The 18,727-nt window shown below is 44.4% G+C and overlaps 1 protein-coding gene across 2 annotated transcripts in view; it reads right to left on the reverse strand.

Annotated features, from left to right (window-relative positions):
* Positions 1-17,630, reverse strand: part of PHF8 (PHD finger protein 8) — an 852,864-nt gene extending 835,234 nt beyond the window's left edge. For both annotated transcript variants that reach the window (XM_069645307.1, XM_069645306.1), the window contains exon 1: positions 17,469-17,630. In XM_069645307.1, coding sequence (XP_069501408.1) covers positions 17,469-17,566 — 98 coding nt within the window. In that variant the 5' untranslated portion in view covers positions 17,567-17,630. The remainder of the gene's footprint in view (positions 1-17,468) is intronic.
* Positions 17,631-18,727: the final 1,097 nt, after the last annotated feature.

Here is an 18,727-nt window from a genome sequence, read left to right on the forward strand (position 1 = left end):
CACAGCCGGTGAGTTGGGGACACCGATACCAGACCGGTCTGTGTTGAAGCCAAGGTTGTAAGCAGCAACATTGTATGGCGAGCGCTGAAGCGAACAGTGTATGAAACGCATGTGATAAACAACGTGAGTAAAATTGAACAACAGATAAGTGATTGAACTTTGAAAACCAAGTTACGATACCCTTGACAGAGCGGTCCGGCACTGCGTGCGTGCTCATTCTAAGGTCTCTGTAAGGTATCCAACTAAGAGTTGAGAAAGGTGAAAGAGTGGCAAAGAACGGTACCGAAGTGGTCCGCCGACGGGTCAAGCAAAATCCTGTACACAATCTAAAGTCTTCGATGTGGAAAATGCCAAGCAAGTTGGTCCGAGCCCAAACAGGCGAGATCAATTGAATAAGTTACTGACAAAATAGAGAAAGTTGGTCCGAGCGCGAACGAGGAAGATCAATTGAAAGCTTTTGGGATAAAGCAAGTTTGTGAAAGTAAATGAAATTGGTTCCGAACTCGGCCGAGGCAGACTGATTGAACATTGTGTTGAAAAGGATCAGAGCCCGGTTGAGGGGGATCCGGGGTGAATAGTGAATCAACCTCGGGAGGATAGCTCAGGGGCAACGCGCTCGCGTTGGAAACAAGACGATGCAAAGCAACACAGATCTGATCCCTGGGAAACCTCTGGGTATTAAGCATGTTATAAATAAGCCATTAAAATAAATTTCAAAAACGCAAAATTGGACACATGAAAATCCTACAAAGTTTGTATTCATGAAGATCTGAGCCCGGCAGAGGGGGGATTCGAGGTGAACAGTTAACCACCTTAGAAATTCAGTACGAGTGAAATTCAGAGAGGAAAATAACTTATTGTTTGTTTGACGCATCAGGCCCTCTGCAAGAAGAGACTTTGGAAGGCGAAGAGACTTGGGACAGAAGGCCCTGAGGCTAATGGTTGAACTGCACCCTTGGGCTAGAAAAGCTAGAGACTGTTCTAAACTCGTGTGTGCCGCCTTATCCTGTGCTGAAAACTTGGGGAAGGGAGGCCAACGGCCTGAACATCTTCACATATCATTTCTTGAACACTTCTTCCTTTTACATAACATTGTTTCCCACACTATTTGTATTTGGAGGTAAGGATTGGCAATAGATTTATTAGCATAGGCCCTTTTATTTTGACAAGACACCAGTAGGACTTATTTGATGGTCGTAGCTTGCTCCCATCTATAGATTTAGGATTAGATAGGCATTTTTCAAACCCCTTTTGAAGTTCAATAAACACCTTTGTACTGCATCACTTGTGTCTGTCTTACTGTTGACACCATGCCTTCTGTACAATTCACATTGGCACACTGCATAATTGGTACATTATTTTATTCCACAGCGTACTATTCGTTTCCCTTATATGCTCCTTAAAATGATGCCTTTTTCAAGCCGGTACCATAAACAGGTGCATTTTCTTTCATACAAATGTCTTCAGCCCCAGTTTAGTACCAGCTCATTGGAGGATTAGGGAGAAGTTCTTTTTACCACATTTATTGGCTGTCAGCAGGTTCCTACACGCTATTAATAGCTGGTATGTTGTTCATGAATACAGTGGCCAGTCAGCATGCAGAAATACCTATCATTGTGCAGCTTTTCTAGAGCTGTGTTTATTACTGCATCAAGTTGGACTTTCTTAATGAATTCTCAGACCAAAAAGAACAGTTAATTCTGCAGAATAAATACATAGTGATGCAAAGATTCAGACATTCATGAGATTAGATTAGATTATTTCTTTTCACTGCGACTGCTTAAAAGTAAAGGCTTTGCCCCACAGAGCTCCAACATCAGTTAACTTGTATTGTATTGTATTCATTTTTTCACAAAGTGCAGATGAAACACCTTTCTTTGCGCTTCCTATGATAGGTATTATGCAGCTGCAAAGTTTGACGGCTAAGGGAACACAGTATTTTCAACCAACAACACAGTATGTACAGCACAGTTGGTTTGGGCCCTTGCGCCAAACACACTCACTTATCTGCCACAGAGGCCTTGTCCTCGCAAGGAGTTAAACAGCAAATCATGTGGCAATATTGCTGCCAGAGTTTGAGAGCCTCACAGAAAAGATAAAGCTGGGCTTTCTGTGCTGATGAAAGTCAGTTCACTTATCTGTGCAGTATTTCTAAATACTCTCATGTACTGCAGCAATTTAACATCAGGGTTCGAAATTAAGATTCAATGAGCAGGAGCAAAAACATGCTCCTGGATGTCAGGCATCACCCAGTAGGCAGGAGATACTGCTGGGGAATCAGGAGAAGGCACACAGCACACCCCGAATATTACTTGCGCATGAGATGGACACTAAATTGTTGTCCATCATGTAATTTTCGTTATGTGTAAATGTGTACTAGATTTGTCCTAAGTCTTCTTTGTTTCTATTTTCAAATACCAAAAGTTAATTTAACATATTCACGATTGTAGGACACCAATTGCCTGCCGAGCCAAAAATAGCTCCTGCTAGATGTTGGTTTCAAGCTAACCAGGGTCTCCCATGCTAGATGCAGGAGCTAAATAGCTCCAATCTTCCCACCAATTTTGAACCCTGCAATGTATTTTAATAATGATAGTCTCCCCTCACGTTGCCCTTCAAATACCTTGATCATGGCCTCCTGCAATGGCCAACTACCCTAGAACATCCAAGGTAATCAAGAGTCTCAGCATACCAATGGACAATGGCCTCACGATAGAACCCCAAGTCAATACAACAGTCAAAAAGTGATTTTACCCCCTATGCTTCATCAAACGGGTAAGGACTTTTCCCCACACAGAATGCTGGCTGTCCTATCCCTAGTTCGAACCGACTATGCCAAAATCATTAATTTAGGCATGCCGGACTACGTCACAAAAAACAACTGAACCAAAACACAGCAGCCAGACTACTACGCAGACTCAACAGGAGGGAACACATAAAATGCTTCCGCACACAGAGCCCTCAACAGTCAAGGGGCAACATTTATTTTTTTATAACACGCTTAACATCCCAGTTCGGTTTCTAAGCGCGGATCTGGGACCACTGTTGCGCTGCGTGGTCTTGATTCTAAGACCAGCATGTTACCCCTGTGCTATTCTCAGTTTACTAAAACAAAACCAAAGCACAATCTAACTTTACCAACCAATTAAAGGTCTAAGATATAGAAATCACATGACAATAAAAACCAGGAGATTCAACAGAAAAAAAAAAAAGACATGATGCTCTGACTTCTCGTCGATGGTGACCAAACTTTGGAACATGCTACCAAGGGAAATACACACATTACAGGATCATCTTAACTTGAGAAAAAAAGCTGAAAACCTGACTTTTTAATTTGTAACCAAAGGAATCGAGTCAACGCTTAACACACAGCTGAAACAGCACTGCTCAATCAACCACAAGGACACATCCCAAAGAAATGCTAAAGTGGCTCCCAAACATCTGACTCGAATTCAACCAACAGCGCTAGGAGACAAACCAATGACCACACCGTTGGGGCTCGGCCAAAAAGAAAAAGCCTCACGCTCCTCTCTTAATATGAAACACCACAAAGCAACAAACAATAATGTCATGAGCTTGCAACAGACACAGAAACCTATAGAACCATCTCCTCCCCTATCTGTTAGCCTCAATTTCCCAAAATTACAAGCCACACACAAACTCAAACTAGCCATCCTGTGAGGAGTCAAGAATTTAATTTGGACACAAGTTAGCTACGTTTTTGGTTAAAGAGTTTATTAAAAATAAAAGGGTTGGGAAAAGGCCGCTATGACCCTGCTCTAAGAGGAATTTTCCAACCTAAACTAAAACTAAGGATCCGTCTCTCAGGATGTCAAAATCCATGGACCAAGCTAAACTAGTGGTGTTTCTGAAGCCAGGCAAAGACACTACGCAATGTGGCTCCTATCGCCCGATAGCCATTATTAACACTGATGCCAAGATGTATACTAAGATTCTGGCAACTAGACTTGAGGGCCTATTGCCAGTCCTTATCCACCCTGACCAGTCGTGGTTCATCAGGTCCCGCCAGATTTTTGACAATACCTGGTTGAGAAGGTGGTGAAACATGAAATCCCAGCAGTCCAGCTCGCCCTGGACGCAGAAAAAACGTTCGACCACGTGAGGTCGTCGTTCATTTTTCTCACAATTGCACGCATGGGATTCGGGGAGAGGTTCCTTCGGCGAGTGCAGGCGGACTATCAAGGGCCTACCATGCGCCTATCCATAAAAGGACAACTCTTGCATCCCATTTGCCTAGAGATTGGAACCAAGCAGGGCTGCCCACTATCACCCATAGGCAATATTCCTGGAACACTTTCTACATTGCCTACGAGAAACACACACAGTGAAGGGCATCCCGTTTGATATAGGATGGTCCATAAGATAATGGCATTTGACGAAGACCTGCTTCTGGCTCTCTCCGAGCCGGCTGCATATCTCAAAGTGGTTGTTGCAGAGATCGAATCCTTTGGTGGGGTGTCGGGCTTAAAAATTAACGTGCACAAATCAGAGGGGCTGAACCTCACGTTTTCGAGTGAGGCCCTCGGGGAGGCACAGGAGCGATCCGTTTCAATGGGCAAAGGAGGGAATTAAATATCTGAGATTCCTGGACGCCCTATATGACGCAAACTACCTCCATCTGCTCAGCTCTCTGAAAACATACTTGACGCGCTGGAACCCTTTCATATAACCTGGATGGGGCAGATGGCCTTCATTAAGATGGTGACCCTTAAGTGCTTCCTCTACTACTTCCAGGCCCTGCCAGTTCCTCCCCCTAAGTTCTTTCGTTCACTTAATCAGCTCCTCTCCGCCATTAGTTGGAGCAACAAAACACTGAGGGTAGCACTGCAGGTACTTATGGCCTTGAGGCGCAAAGGGGGATTGGAGGTCCTAGACTTCAGACAATGCTACCAGGCCGCCCAGCTACGGGTATTAAAGCAGTGGTTGTCAGGGGAGGACAATAAACTGTGGGTGCGCATGGATCGGGCAGTGGTGGGGGCCACCTGGCGGAGGTGTTGTGGCAGGCAAAAGTCAGATCGGCCAGCTAGCATGCAGGAATCCCACATTACAGGACAAGTGGGGGCGGGAGGTGTGGGATGAATTAATAAAACAAGGGGGTAATCGACCTTGCGGGGGCTGTTCACGCCATTGTTTGGTAATCCACAGTTCACTATAGGGGTGAAAGTGGGGGCATTTCGGGAGGTGGAAAGCAGCAGGGTGTCTGCGTCTCAGATGTTATGCAAGTACAAGAAATCAAATATTTTGAGCAGTGCAAACAGTCCTTCGGACGATCTGAGGGAGACAAGCTTCGATACTACCTGCTCCAGCACTGGGTGATGCACCCAGCTAACAAACTAGCTGCGAGCAAACAATTTACCACGTTCGAGAATTATATCACATCCCACTCAGGGGACTCACACGTGATCTGTGCACTAAACACCATTATTGCTGAAGGGCCAACAAAGGGTATATGGCCCTAAATGGGGAAATGTGAGAGAATGTTGGGCCGGCCAATTCTACTTAGAATTTCTTGTTCCCTACACACTTGCAATTGCCTGATCTACTCTCCTTCTAGGGCTTCTCGTATTCACAAACATGTAATTGCCTTGTATATTCTCCAGGCAGGGCTTCTTGCATTCACATGGGGTTTCTACCCATTTTGACAATTGTATATTTACTTGGTTGGATAATATATCCATTTCGATTTGGTGTTCCCATGTATTTACATTCCATGCATTCACATACAGTTAGTCTATTCGCTTTCTCTCTTTCTGTGGTTCTTGTTATTGGTATTTGGCACAGTCATCGATACACCCTGGGGTGCCCACTGTCTTTGGGCTGCCTCACTGGCTCTTGCTGGCATTCTCTGGCTCGTTCTCGGTCGCCCGGTGAAGGTATACAGCCTGGTTTCCGTTCATGGCTGCTTCCGGTTTGTTTCCCCCCCCCCATCTCTCGCAGCGTCTCTTCCACGCGGCCACTTTGTCTCAGGCTCCAGTAAGCAAGGGGTTACTTATGGCGGCCGGCGAACGCCCAGAGTCTTTCACTGGCTCCTGGCACCTCAGCAGCGTGTCCCGCTCTGTCAGCATCTCCTTTCTTCTCTGCTGGCAAGCCGCCCGGCTCCACCATGCCTGCTTCTGCCTTTTGGTCCTCGCAGAGAGGTGAAACGTTGTCTCGCCAACAGCAGCCTCTAGCATCTCGTTTCCTTCCTTTAAATTTCCCAGGCATAGGTGTTTGCGGGTAAAAGACTAGAGCGCTGGCTGGTGGGTTCTTCTGCTCTGCATTACTCTTTCCATATTCTTCGACCCAGTACATGAGACTCTGAGACAAGAAGTCCATTGTTGGCGATTGATTTCCAGAGCTTGAATAATCACTTTGAATAGTTTAAAATGTTAAAGTATTTTTGGATGATTGAAAAATTGAACTGGAGAAGGTGGTCTTGTAATTTCTACAAGATAGATCAAGGTTGGGGTGTTTGGCTCGTTTCATGTGGGCAAAGGTTTTCCCTATTCTTCAAAGGGGAGGTGTAGACATATGACAATTGGCCAGAAGGGTCTTGGGTATGGAAGGAGTATCTTCAAGGGCAAATGGGTGTGTGGGGGGGAGCCACAATGTCTCCCTGGAGGTTATCTCCTCCCATGTGATCATCCGTCATATAGCTGCCCCCAAGGTCAGAATCAGGTAGCGGCTGCTGTCCCCTGGCCACATGAGCAGAGGTCACCACCGGGAGATCAAACACTTAATTGGATTCATCACAATCCACTCAGAGTTTTGTAGACCCTCTGTCATATCTTCAATTAACATAACTCTACACTAACTGATACACTGAGTCACCAGCCAACTCATGCCCACAATGCAAGCATGAGTTTCTCTTTCTGGAAACAGAGCCCTAGTTGCTCCTAACACATTACACCTAGGAAGCTATCATGCGCTAAGATCATGGTACTTCCGAATCTGCATCATTAACACACATCCCCACAATCTTGCACTTAGCAAATGCAACCTGTACCAGCCGGCATTAAGTCCAGTAACAACTTGCTCCCATACATCATGAATACACCATCTGACTGCCCACCCCCATAGATCCTCCAACGCCAACCCCATCCAAATCAGCACCACCCTCCGCAAACCCAGACAGAAACTCAAGACACATCGTGTGTGAGAAGAAAAACACTTGCAGTGCACTTTCTTAGGCAGGAGGTAGCTTACAGGTGCTCCGTGAAATGTCATGGTGTCAGGATGCTACACTGAACTGTTGTCCAGGCGCTGCCTGTGAAGAAGTCCATAGCCTCCTCACCTGCCCTACAGTCAGCTGCTTAAGCACTTTGTTCCAAGAGAGTAATTCTACACCCCAGTAAGCCACTGACACACTCCTTCCATCGCTGAAATCTTTAACTCCAAACCCTCCCCTTACCTACCTGTGGTGTTGCGTGCCGGAGAGTAGCCGGTCACGTAATGTGAAAAACCCAGAAGTAGGAAAATAAAGTATCACCAGATCTGGCTTCATGACGCCATTCCGGGTTTATGCAACATAAAAAGGTGGTCGTGTTTTCCTTCATGCGCAGCGATGCGCTGCGCCATAAACTTAAGGCCTGGGGTGTTCACGGTAAGAGGCTTGTAAAATTGATTAAAACAAACATCACATTGGCGACGAGGACATTTAGAACCGCACGTGCGATATTTATGAGCTGAACTGAAGAAAGCGTGAGGTGAAAGACTAACGGCAACATCGTGTATTAATACGCGTGTATGGTGAAAGCCTCGTTCTCACACCTCCAATGTTCTGTCAACATTTTTGACTGAAATACAAAGCAGCGGAGCTTCAGGAGCCTCGTTTTCACACCCCCAACGTTCTGTTAAACATTTTTGATTGAATTTAAAGCCGCATACTAACATACCTATGGATTTTGAGCTTACATTTAACACTCCAACGTTCTATTACATGCCCAGATGAAAAATAAGAATAGTGCAGCTTCATTTCAACAACCATAATAGCCTGAAATCATCCACAGGAACGTAGGAAAACATGATTCAATGTTTTTTTTTAATTAAAAGCCGCAATGTGTGATTGGGAAGCACAAACTCAACAGTCAATAAAGCTTCCATTTATCACTGACTAAAAAGACAAAAGTGAAACTGTCAGTGGGACTATACAAACAGCTAAAAACACCAACCCAGGATATTGGTGAGTGAAATCTAGTCAGCCTGGGCCCACATCAATTTTTTTTTCTTCTTCTTTTGGTGCTGCCATCCAAGTAAAGACTTAAGGGTTACAATTGCCAGGAGTCTCCAAGATACAGACCAGAAAAAGACAAAAAAAATCTGTGAAGAAAACAAAAGAGTTGGTGAAGATTGCTAGAGCGTTGGTAACTTCAAACCAAAGCTAATGCCAAAATAACCAAACACAAAATATTGAGTGCGGGTCTTGGAACACCAGAGGGCACGCACATCTCTTTGCAGACAACCTGGAAACACTCTGGAACCTGGACATAATATGTCTGCAGGAAACTTGGTTGGTAGCCTCCCTATGCGTGGATGAGTTCGAGATGGCATTTAATCCGGCAATCTCAAATAAAAAGGGTCGCCCGATGACTGGCTTAATGACCTTAGTAAGAATAAAACAGAGGTTTGCGGATTAAAAAAGCATGGAACATCGACGCATATAGTCAACTCACAATCTCACAGGGGGACGAGAGGGGGAAGGAAAATCCCAGTCTCCATATACTAAATATATATTGGCAACATCAGAATGCTGGAGAAACAATTTTCTTGGACAAAATTTGTGACATCCTGGATGAAACAAGAATCCAGAACCCAAATGATCAATTGATCATATGTGGTGACCTGAATATGGAACTGATACCCCAGAGTAGAAAATTTCAAGAACCTGAGGGCAAAAAAGTCCAAAGAACTGACCGAGCTGTGGATGGAAGAAATGGATCTGAGACAAATGAGTATGCTGAATGGTGGCCTTCTGGGGGATATACCGCCAAACGTAACCTGGGAAAGGGGGTCCCAAAAATCCATCCTGGATTACTTCTTTGTCTGTGAAACACTCTTTAAAAAAAAAAAATGAACAAAATAGAGGTGATAAGCATGAAGGAAAGTGACCACAACTTGGTTAAAGTTGTATGGGAAGTAAAGAGAAGAACAAACTCCAAAATGTGGAAGGATGAAATTGAGATTGAGCCTGGTCAAAAAAGAATGAGGCTAAAGAAAACCAACATGGAGGAGGTCATAAAACAATTGAAAACGGATGACAAAGTAATTGCCCATAAAGAGTATGACACGCTTTTACAGAAGTACGCTAAAAAGTCTAGCGGAGGAGCAAAGAATGAATTTAAACGCCATGCGTACGATCATGAGATAGTGCTGAGAAAGAGAGAATTGAGACAACAAATAAGAGCCCTCGGAGACTTGAAACAAACAGCAGCCAGAGAAGCTAAAAGGAAACTAAAGTCTCGATATAAGAGGTGGATTAGGGGCCATAAATATAACATGCAGCAACAGGATGCAGAAATGATGTTAGCATCACTAGATAGGAAAAACCTGAGAGAATTCTGGGCACTGATTAACTATGTATGTACACCACAAGGAGCCTTGTTGACGAATATGGTCTCAGAACAACAATGGACCGAACACTACTTGAAGCTCTTTGAAAAGCAAGGAGAAACAACAAAGAAAATCACAGTTAACATCTACTGGTTGGGATATTGATATTTTGGAAACAATAAAAAGGAATACTTCATCGAGAGCTTTGGGACCCAATGGCATAACAAATGCAATGTTAAAGGAGTACCCAAATGAGTGGGCAGAGTTATGCAAAATCTTATTTGACAAAATATTGAAAGAAGGTTCCATCCCAACATCTTGGAAATCTGCAATAATAGTGCCAATTTTTAAGAAAGGCGAAAGGTCAGACCCTAAAAAAAACTACAGGCCTATCGCCCTGCTTGATGTGTTAGGAAAAGTGTTTGCAACTCAAATACTATCACGGTTAACATTATGGATCACTCAAGCAGGGGTCTTTGATAGGCGACAGACGGGCTTTGCAAAAGGATTTGGCCGCGGTTTGAACTTACGAATAATACATGTACTAAAGATGGAAGCCTTAAGAAAAGGAACAAATGTTTATGCTGCATTTGTAGACTTAGCCCACGCTTTCGATGGAGTTGATAGAGAGCTCCTCTGGGAAAAGATGCTGAAGCTAAGATGCCCGCCGAGCTTGATGATGGCTATAAAAGAATTACATTACGTGACAAATGTCAGAATTCGCCTGGATAAAAGGTGGAAAGTGGAACACTTACAGAACAAATTAAAACCACTAGAGGCGTAAAACAGGGCTGTCCGCTAGGCTCCACCCTATTTAAACTATTGATCACGGACGTGGGAGAAACCCTGGAAAAGGTTCCAGCATTCCCCTCGAAAATAAATGGGAATCAGATAAGCTGGTTAATATACGCAGATGACATCGTCCTGCTGGATTTAACGCCAGTGGGTCTCCAAAGGAAATTAAGTGCACTTGAAAATTACATTAAGAATAACGGGCTGGAAATAAATGCAAAAACAAAAACGGAGATTGTGCAGTTTTTCCAATTTAAAAAGTCAGAAAAGAACAAAGAAAAATCAACCAAGTTGGAGCGTGGGAGACGTGACCCTCAGAAGATCCTTACAAGTTACATATTTGGGAGTACAACTAAGTGCCAGCATCTCAGAAGACCCAATGATGAAAAGAATAAAAACCAAATGCAAAGCGTTTGCAGTTCAAGGGACGATGCTCCATAAGAAATTTGGAAAATTCTCATATCAACCAGTAATAACTTTCTATAAAGCGAAAGTTATACCAGCCTTGATACATGGAGCCAAAGCAATGTTAGGATGCCCTTTCAGCTTGTGGGCCACATGTGAAAACATATTTTGGAAGAGGATCCTGAAGGTGCCTCAAAGTATACCGAACGCTTGCAAAAAGTATGCGTTGGGCTTACTATCAATTAATGCCAGAGTGCTATGGAATACACTGTCAATGTATAGAAAGATGATAGAAACGGATGGAGTGCCCCAATTCGAAATACTGAAACCAGCACAGATGAACAATTCAAACGAAGTGCTGGAGATTTGGAAAAAAAATGGTGAACAAATCTTGAATCAACTGTCAATAACGAAGGAGACCTTGGAAAGAAAAACGAATGCTGTAAAAAAAACAAAAAACTCTGGTTGACGGACTGGATTGAAACAGTGGAACAGCGTGTGCAACATGAGTGTATGAAAGAGCACACATGGGGAAGCAAGGCTCTGAATGATCTACCACTATATCTTAAAAGGTTTCCCTGCCCAAGAAGAAGGCAAATCTTTTTAAAACTAAGACTAAACTTATACCATACGATGGAGATAAAAAGTATGAGGAAAAAACAAAATGAAGTTGTTGACACCAAATGCTGCTTCTGTAAGAGGGAAAAAGAGTCCCTAAAACATCGGATGATGATATGTCCGGGCCTGAGAGATATAAGAACAAAAAGCTGGGGCCAGAGCTAAAAAAATTCTCAACCTACAACGCCGAAGAATGGTGGATTAAGATGCAAGAAGGGGGAAGACAAAAAATTAACTGTAGCTGTAACATTCTTTTTAGAGGACTTGGAAGAGAAAGTGGAAGAATTTGAAGAATAAGTTGTAGTTGAGAAAGGAGAAATGTGATTTTTTCTTTTATAAAGTTTGTAAAAAAAACTGTAATAAAATAAATAAATAAATAAATAAATAGGTGAAGACTTAATTTGTAAACACCACAGCGTCAACCATGTCTAGCACTGAAACAAGCCATGCAAGGACTGGTGTGAGCTCATCAACAGGAAGAAATGTCAACCTAGACCACCCAGACCCAGCATTAACCACAAACTTGCCACCTTTTGACGCATTCACCACGGGTGCAGCCATTCGGTGGGAAATCTGGTTACAACAATTTGAAATGCACCTGGATGCAAGAGAGATCATTTTAGCTAAGAATAAACGAAAATGTCTTCTACTTAACATTGGAGCGGCAGCGCTACGCCTATTCAATGAGACTCCAGACCGAGGAGATGAAAACAACTATGATGCTGCAAAGAACGCCTTAACCAAAATGTTCAAGCCCGAACTCAATCCAGACTATGAACGCTTTCATTTCTGCATGGCTAGACAGCGTGAAAAAGACAGTGGACAAATTCCATGCACGCCTATGCAAAATGGCAGTCGGTTGTGAATTCCCCAACGAAGAATTCGCTATCCGTCTTCAAATCATATATGGAATTTCATCTGAAAAACTGAGGCGGGCTATCCTGTCAGAGAAGAACGTAAGCTTGTCCCCAATCTTAGAAATGGCGGGCCTGCGTGAACAAACAGAAGACCAATTGGCAGTAATCGAGGCGGCAATCCAAAGACTCCCGATTGATAACCCAAAACCAACGGAAGAGGTTGCTGCTATATCAAAATACCCGAGGACAAGGTGAGCGAAGAGGAAACATTAACAAAAACCAAATGTCACAAGGGACGGATATCACATGTAAATGGTGTGGAGGCCCGTGGCACAGGGGAGAATCCTGTCTTGCATGGGGAACGACATGCCGAAAGTGTAACTGGCTCAACCACTATGCAGCTGTCTGCCTGAACCCACCGAACAGAAGTGAAAGAGATCAAACACTGTGGCAAACACAATGGTCGCTGGAAAAAATTCACCCCCCGAGAAACACCTTGTCAACCAGGTAGGAAAGGAAGGGCGAGAGCAGTGGACCATTCCCAGAGATCACCGGACACAAGTGAAAGTGAAGACAGCGAGGATAGTGCATCCCCTGATAGAAGGAATCATGATAAAATGGAAGAAAACCAGCAAACGAGTGCAGTGTATACACCTCATATCAGCAGTAGAGCCACAACGGTCCAAACAACGGAAAAGACCATTGTGCACTGTCATTTCAGATGGAGAACCACTGCGTGTAGTCATAGATACAGGCACAACCGTCAATGTAATGCCAGTATCAGCATTTAACAAACTTCACACAAAGCCCAAACTTCAAGAAAGGAAGGTCAGATTATATGCCTATGGCTGCAAGAAGCCTCTGCCGGTGTAGGGATCATTCAAATCTGATTTTGCCCACAACAACGCCATGTACTGAGCACGAGTCTATGTTCTTGATGCTGGCTGTGAAACACTGCTAAGTTGTAGAACCGCCGAAAAACTGAAACAAATACATTTTGCTTTCAATATCCATTGTAGAAAGATCGACGAGTTGCTAAAACAACATCACAGCGTATTTCAAGGCATTGGGTGTCTAAAGGACAGACCCATTAAACTTCACATTGACCCCGCTATTGAACCAAAAGCAGTACGCCATCGCCGAGTACCATTCCACATGAGGAAAGCTGTAAGGAAAGAACTAGACAAACTAGAAGCGGCAGGCATCATAGAGAAAACGTCAGGGCCGACCCCGTGGGTATCCCCCATGGTAGTTACAAAAAAAACAAAACAACCTTACGCAGTACGAATATGTATTGACATGCAGCTTCCCAATGCAGCCATCGGAAGAGAATGCCACATTACACCGACCATAGATGAACTTATTGTTGACCTAACAGGGGCGACCATCTTCAGCAAGCTTGACCTTAGATCTGGATATCACCAGCTTAAACTAGCCAAGGAGTCCAGATACATCACTACATTCTCCTCCCATCTCAGACTGTGACGCTACAAACGGCTACATTTCAGAATATCGTCAGCTGCTGAGGTATTCCAGCATGAAATTCGGAAGGGACGATTAACATTAGCGATGACATTATCGTACATGCATCCAACGAAGGCGAACATCTCAAGCGCCTAGCAGCGATTTTACGAAGGCTGGAAGAATCCGGATTAACCCTGAACGCAGAAAAGTGCGAGTTCGGAAAAGAAGAATTAAGCTTGTTCGGATATATTTTCAACGCACAAGGTGTATCGCCAGATCCTGCAATGTTAACAACATCAAAAACACCAAGCCTCCAACATCAGTCACAGAAGTAAGGTGTTTTATGGGAATGGCGACTTACTGCGCAAGATTCATTCCAGATCTCGCCACCATGGCAAGTCCTCTCCGCGAACTAACCAAGAAGGACCAAAAATGGGAATGGTTGCCTGTTCACCAACAAGTATTTCAACAGATCAAGGACACTATCAGCGTCTACAACAATGGCTTTCTTTGATATCAAAAGGCATACAGAACTTCTAGTTGACGCTAGTCCAGTTGGCCTAGGAGCTGTACTTACACAAATCGACAAAGATGGAAATGTGTACCCAATCTCTTTTGCCAGTCGTGCACTAGCCAAAACGGAACAGAATTATGCACACATAGAGAAAGAGGCACTTGCTATTTTATGGGGATGCAGGCATTTCAAAGTTTATTTACTAGGCAAGCAGGCAAGAGTATTTTCAGATCACAAAACACTTATTCCAATTTTCAGAGGATCAGCACCTCATCCACCAGCACGTATTGAAAAGTGGATGCTTCAACTTCAGCCCTACAACATAGAGGTGGAGTACCGATCAGGGACAGACAACCCAGCTGATTATCTGTCTCGTCACCCACCACCCGCCACAGAGGAAGAAGAACATCATGCGAGGGAAACGGAGGAACATGTGTGTCACGTGGTGGCCTGCGCCCAACCGTGAGCTTTAACCTTGCAAGAGATAGCCAATGAAACTCCTAACCCACACCATAACTGTTATCCAATCAGGAAATTGGAAACATTTCCTTGCCTCCATGGCTTAACGCACTGCAGCGGCCCAGGTGAAACTTCAATCCCTTTTAGGAATTCGTCACAAACTTACTGTAGCTCCTGAAGGGGTAATACTAAAAGGCCACCGCGTTGTACTATCTACATCGTTAGAAGAGTGAGCCCTCAGATTGCTCACAGCGGGCATCAAGGTATTGTGAAAACAACAGCATACTTGAAATCCAGGATGTGGATGGCCAACATACAACAGAGGGTGATGGAGCTAGTAGGTTCATGCGCAGCCTGCCAGGCCACCCAGAGAGCTGAGAACCCAGAACCTATCATTAGTACCTCGAGAAGCAGTAAACGGTGGGAAGCTGTCGGCATAGATTTTGCACAATTGCCAGAGAAGGCCATCTACTTCTCGTAATTGATGAATTCAGCAGATATCCTGAAGTTGATTATGTGGCATCCACCAGTGCTGAAAACATGACTCTTGCATTAGAAAATATATTTTCCATACATGGAATACCATCAGAAATCAAAAGTGACAATGGGCCACCTTTCACCAGCCAAGAACTACGTCAGTTCTTTCAGGACCTTAATGTACAGCACAAACGGATCACTCCATGGTGGCCACAGGCGAATGGTGACGCTGAACGATTTATGGGGTCACTCAACAAAGAGATTTGCATCGCCTAGGAAAAAGGACATTTATGGCTGAAGGCGGTGTATCGTTTTCTGAGAACTCACAGGCAGACCCCGCACTCTTCGACAGGAATCAGCCCAACAGCACTCATGTTTGGGGTACCCATTCAAGCAGAACTCCCCATACACCCCCAGTGTGTAGCACCTGAAGCAGATCTTCCAACCATAGAGACAAAAAGAGTAAAACAGAATGAACAAGAGAGCATTTCTCGACGAGCCAGCCATCGAGAGCTAATACACAGTTATGGTAAAGAACTGAGCCATTCCCAAGAAGATGTTCCTCAATTTTGAATACCAGCCCCGGACAGTCAGTGCCGCGAATCACAGTATGATTACAGCTACTCAAGGAAGTGAAACTAACGAGAAACATTTCACACTTTAGGAAAGTACCACCTGAATTATGGGAAGAAAACCAGGAGACTGTGAGAGAAGGAACTGGATCGCCCTACCAACCTTTAAGTCAATCACCCTAGCGACCGTCAAGTCAATCACCCTAGCGACCGCCAAGCCAATTGACACCTGAACTCTATGAGACACCAAGAAAACCAAAAACTCCCAGTAGGCAAGAAGAAGTTCAGCTCGAGAGCTCCCGGGCGGATAGCCCAGAGAGAAGCAATCCTCGATACCACTTAACGGAAAGACCAAAACCATCGTCTCGCCTGCAAGGTTATGTGGTGGATGGGATCTACCAACAAGTGAGCCTGCCCAAATAAAGCTGAGAGACTAGAATAGACTACAATTGTTTATGTTGATTATTGCTAAATATTGTTAAAACATTCCCAGTTGGGGAGGAATGTGGTGTTGCGTGCCAGAGAGTAGCCGGTCACGTGATGTGAAAAACCCAGAAGTAGGAAAATAAAGGTATCACCGGATCTGGCGTCATCACGCCAGTCCGGGTTTATGCAACATAACAAGGTGGTTGTGTTTTCCTTCATGAGCAGTGACGCGCTGCGCCATAAACTTAAGGCCTGGGATGTTCACGCTAAGAGGCTTGTAAAATTGATTAAAACAAACATCACACCACCCACCTCTCGCTGACTCCTTTTCGTGGGGTGCCTGGCGTACTGCAGTCAGCTGCACCCAAATGTCAGGGCGGAAGCAGCAACGCCCCCCTTAAGCTTCCTAAAACCCGCCCAGGCAACCGCACTCTATCCAAAACCTCCCCCCCATGCGCATCCCCCGATCTAAGCCACAACCTCGCCCTAACACTACTGGCCCAACCCCATGCACCCATCCTCCTTTAAGCAAATGGGGACCTTGCTAACGGCAGAGGGTGCCGTCGCTAAGGGAGGTGTCCACCGAAAACCTTCCTCCTGGTCGGCACGAGCCCCGGCATTCCTTCTCCTAATTGGCCTCATCCATTCTCTTTCAGATCCGCCAGAGCACTAGGAGATCATGCAAATGGCACCCGTAGAACGTACAGATCCTAATGACAACATAATATGTAGTGTTCATGCTTTTCATCTAACATATTTACTCCCATTCAACACAAATAAGTAATTGTCGTTGCTTGTTTTGCTCTTCGTTTTCAACTATCTGTATGTCAACATTGTTTTTGTTTTAATGGGGGTTGTTTATTTTGGACTGACCTGCGAACCAAAGGCAAACATGAATGTGAAGCTCACGTGTGATGCAAGCATAGCATCATCAAATCAATCATTTTCAGACAATGATTGCCAATATAAGGCCCTTACCCACCTCTTTTTTCGTTGCTATGGTCAGAATACCACCATTTCTTTACACGTGAACCATTGCAAGTGAGTGAATCCTCTATGTAGGTGATGTGAGATCCATTGGAAGCACGTAAGTTGAATAGGGATCTTTAGGGTCTGTGATAATGGTTACAGTGTTGTTACTGTATCATCGAGCTGCCGAATAGATTGTTCAAATAAAAAAGTATAATATGCCTTAATACATTAATTGGGCGCACTGCATAATTTATTGGGAAGTGTAGCTTGGACACCAGCAAGTTTCCATTATTCAGGACTTGCATTGACATACAGAGGCGCTGACAGCAAAGAGAGCGCGAATGAAAGCATCAATCTACCCACCTGCCATGAAACCAGTCCTGGCAAGCATCGCATTCGATCATAAAGCGAGTGACATCGTAGGGAAGTCGGCAGAGGCAGTACACGGGCACAGATGCCATCTTGGTGCTAGCAAAGAAACGCAACCCAACAGCAGGGACTAGTTCCCATTAGAGGAACGGACATAGCAACGAGTGGCCATCACGTTACGTTCCAAACGTAGGTCCTACAGTAACGTAGTGATCTAACTGCGTCACTTTACGTTCTGATTATTTAATGAGCAGGAAGTCAGCACCCGGAATACGCATAATGAATAGGACTGACGCACGCGCGCTCTGCTGTTGGCAGAGATCGAGAGACAAGTAGCTAGTAACCCGTGAACGATGTCGATTTGGAGGTGCCAATGTGGCACAGTTGTATTGGGGCTGAAGAGGATCAAAATAACACGCGGAAGTTTTGTACAATGACCTCTTTAGAAATCGTTATTTATGGTGGAAAACGGATATAGGGTGAGGTAGAAATATGGGTCATGGGGCGCAAACAAATCGGGACGAATAGACTGAAATGGTTTACGTGAGCAAATTGTTGCGGGGTGAAACAAAATGTTTGATACTTCGGTAGGGGGAGAGAACTTCTTTACTAATTTCCAGTGACAAGGTATAAACATCAACTGGCCTCCCTGTCAAAGGCTGCTTCACTCCAACTGACCTTCATGGGGCTTACAAGGGCACTCTACCACAACATTCCATAGGCATAACATGCCTTCAGGCATTCTCTCAGGTAAGCATTCATGCAGGACCAAAGTGGGGAACACAAGACACAGCACATATTTAACAAGCCGTTTGTATTCAGGAAAAAAAAGTTATATGAAGCCCAGAAAAAGACTTAGAAATTGAAAGGTCTCTTATCAAGTCAACATACACTCACATAATTACTTAGCGTTTAAAGTTCACAAAAAGGCAAACAAAAGCCAAATACAAAAGTTTTATTGTGCCTTTTTGAACATTCTAATTTGTTGCGGTAGCCTTACATCAATTAACGAAACAATGAGTGACAGAAATGAACAGTTTGCAATCGCGCTTAACTCCTCCATTTCATCCGGTACCTTCGAGGCCCAACCTGCAGCGCTGTTATATAGGCCTCAGGGCCTGTCGCAGCGGTAGCCCCGGAACCCTCCCCCCCCCACAGAGGAGCACAAGACACTAGTTGCTTGGGCGCTTTGCAAACACGATGATGGGCCCTTTTATTAGTGCAAAAGAGTTACGTCACTGTTGCGTCGTACT

Source organism: Ambystoma mexicanum, chromosome 2p (genome assembly GCF_040938575.1).
Source record: "Ambystoma mexicanum isolate Mex_15411 chromosome 2p, UKY_AmexF1_1, whole genome shotgun sequence".
In the NCBI taxonomy this organism is placed as follows: domain Eukaryota; kingdom Metazoa; phylum Chordata; class Amphibia; order Caudata; family Ambystomatidae; genus Ambystoma; species Ambystoma mexicanum.